A 2,870-nucleotide genomic window follows, 5' to 3' on the forward strand; every position below is an offset into this window, starting at 1 on the left:
TATTTTTTTTTTTTTTTTTTTTTTTTTGGGGGGGGGGGTCAATATGAGACAAGTTTTACTTCTAGTTTTGATCCCTGTGATGGTTTAATTTCGCTTTTTTTTTTAATTTTAAGAATATAATTGTTCATATGTATGTTTTTCTTTCTTATGACCATTACGAAATAAATGTTACGAAAGACAGAGCAAAGGCTCTCCAATGTTTGGATCTCCAACAAGACCCAATCCCTGTACAAAGATCTCTTGGAGTTTACTGGGACATACATAGTGATACATTCACCTACAAGGTAGATCTGCAAGACAAACCCTTTACTCGAAGAGGGATACTTTCAACTGTAAACTCATTATATGACCCCTTAGGGTTCGTAGCGCCCGTAATTATTGAAGGGAAGTCCATACTTCAACAGCTAACCTTAACGACCAAGGCTGGTGAGATGGACGCTAATTGCATTGGATGGGATGATCAACTCCCAAATCAATTCAAGGATCGATGGAAACTCTGGAGGGACGAGCTGAGCGACCTAGAAAATCTCCATGTGAACAGGTGTTACTTACCACAGGGACTCAGCATGGCGAGGAGAATCGAACTGCATTCATTCTCTGATGCTAGCACAAAAGCGATTGGCCAAGCCACATACATACGTACTATCGACAAACAAGGAACACCTTACGTTTCATTTGTCTTAGGAAAAGCCAAAGTGGCTCCGACTGCTGTCACATCCATACCAAGATTAGAATTGTGTGCCGCCGTAATGGCCACGCAAGCAGTTCAGAAGATTACATCCGAACTAGATGTTGTGGTTGACCAAACCTACTATTACACAGACTCAAAAGTTGTATTGGGATACATTCAAAACAAATCTCGCCGGTTTTATGTTTACGTAGCGAACCGTGTTCAGCAGATACATAGTGTTTCAAAACCCCAACAGTGGCACTACATTGCTACAGAAATTAACCCTGCGGATATCGCCTCAAGAGGGATATCAGCTAAGGAGATATCAAGTTCATCGTGGTTCCAAGGCCCGAAGTTTCTCTACTTCCCAAATGTGTCACCAATAGATTCTGATGAGAAATTTACTGTAGAAGATTCTGATCCAGATGTTCGACCATTCATCTCAGTACACCATACCACGACCGGTAAACCACATGGCATTGGAACGCATAGATTTCAGCGGTTTTCAAGTTAGCAAAAACTGCAGAGGGCAATAGCAAGCCTGATAAGTATCGCCAGGAAATACAAGGATCGGCCTAGGTGTAGCAGGGATGGTAAGCAATTCCTGTGGGAATTAACAAGCTCATCACTCCATCGGTGACTGATATCATGCTAGCATGCAAATTGATAATTCGACAAGCCCAATTAGAAGAGTTTGGTGAGGAAGTAACGCACATAAAGACAAGTACCAGTGGATTACCTAAAGGGAACAAACTCTGTCGACTGAATCCATTCCTCAATGAAGATAACCTTCTTTGTGTTGGGGGAAGGCTCCACCATTCACATCTTCAAGCACAAGAAAAACACCCCATACTTCTGCCAAAGAACCATCACATTTCGAAACTTGTTATACATTACTACCACCAACAAACACATCACCAAGGCAGGCAGATCACGCATGGATCCATAAGGAGTGCTGGCTACTGGATTATTGGTGGTCGCCAAATGGTTGCAACAATCATCGGGAAGTGTGTTACATGTAGACGGCTCAGGAGGTCTACGGAAACACAAATCATGGCAGATCTGCCTCAAGATAGGATTGAACCTGGTCCACCTTTTACCAATGTCGGACTGGATGTGTTCGGTCCTTGGCTGATTAACGCCAGGAAAACTAGAGGGTCATCTGTCAACAAAAAACGATGGGGAGTTATCTTCACATGCCTTGCTTCAAGGGCAATTCATATCGAAATTGTGGAATCAATGGACACAAGTGCATTTATTTGTGCATTAAGGAGATTTATTGCTATCCGTGGACCCATTGCATTACTAAGGTGCGATAGAGGCACCAACTTCATTGGAGCGGAATCTGAGTTAGACCAAGCCTTATCTGAAATTGACCAGGATATCGTTAGCAGACATCTTACAGATAAAGGATGTCAGTTGGAATTTAACCCCCTACACTCTTCCCACTTCGGTGGCGTTTGGGAACGCCAAATCAGGACAGTTCGTCAGGTCTTTAATGCCATGATGTTAGAACTTGGACCTCGCCAGTTAACGCACGAACTGTTAACAACTTTGGCTGAAGCGTCTGCTATTGTAAATTCGAGACCAATCGTTACTATTTCCTCGGATCCGAATGACCCACAGCCACTTACTCCAAACATGCTCTTAACTATGAAAACTCGCCCATTGGTTACAGCCCCATGAGTTTTCACCAAACAAGACTTGTACTGCCGCCGTCGATGGAGACGCGTTCAATACCTTGCAGACCAATTCTGGGTCAGATGGAGGAAGCAATACCTTCAAGAATTGCAGGTTAGGAAAAAGTGGACGCACAACCAAGTAGATGTGTGTGTTGAAGATGTTGTGCTTTTAAGGGACAAAGAAACCCAAAGGAATCTTTGGCCATTGGGTGTCATTGAAAGTGTTGTGCCTAGCGCTGACGGACGAATAAGAAAAGTGAATGTTTCCATGTTCAGAGATGGAGCGAAGAGGACTTACTTACGACCGATTGGGGAGATTGTGATTATTTTGAGACAAGCCGATAAAAATCATTGAGTAGACATTTCAAGTTTAATTGTTTATTATTCCTCAATTTGATTTAGATAACTATGGTTGTGAGGGATTAACCCTCAGGCGAGGAGTGTAAAGGCATTCGATTATTTCTCTTGTTTAGTTATTTTGATAGTACCCCCTCTATTGTTGAAATATGACCTTAGGC

The 2,870-nt window shown here is 42.6% G+C and overlaps 2 protein-coding genes across 2 annotated transcripts; both read left to right on the plus strand.

Moving 5' to 3' along the window:
- The first annotated feature begins 128 nt into the window (after positions 1-128).
- Positions 129-1,184, plus strand: LOC117120876. Its single transcript, XM_033265977.1, has one exon. The coding sequence runs from the start codon at positions 129-131 to the stop codon at positions 1,182-1,184; it is 1,056 nt and encodes a 351-aa protein (XP_033121868.1).
- A 134-nt stretch (positions 1,185-1,318) lies between these two features.
- Positions 1,319-2,356, plus strand: LOC117120885. The gene has a single exon (XM_033265986.1). It carries the CDS (start codon positions 1,319-1,321, stop codon positions 2,354-2,356), a length of 1,038 nt encoding a protein of 345 aa, XP_033121877.1.
- Positions 2,357-2,870: the final 514 nt, after the last annotated feature.

The sequence above is a fragment of the Anneissia japonica genome, unplaced genomic scaffold (assembly GCF_011630105.1).
Source record: "Anneissia japonica isolate Jap-2015-1 unplaced genomic scaffold, ASM1163010v1 scaffold288269_len51329_cov104, whole genome shotgun sequence".
Taxonomy (NCBI): Eukaryota; Metazoa; Echinodermata; class Crinoidea; order Comatulida; family Comatulidae; genus Anneissia; species Anneissia japonica.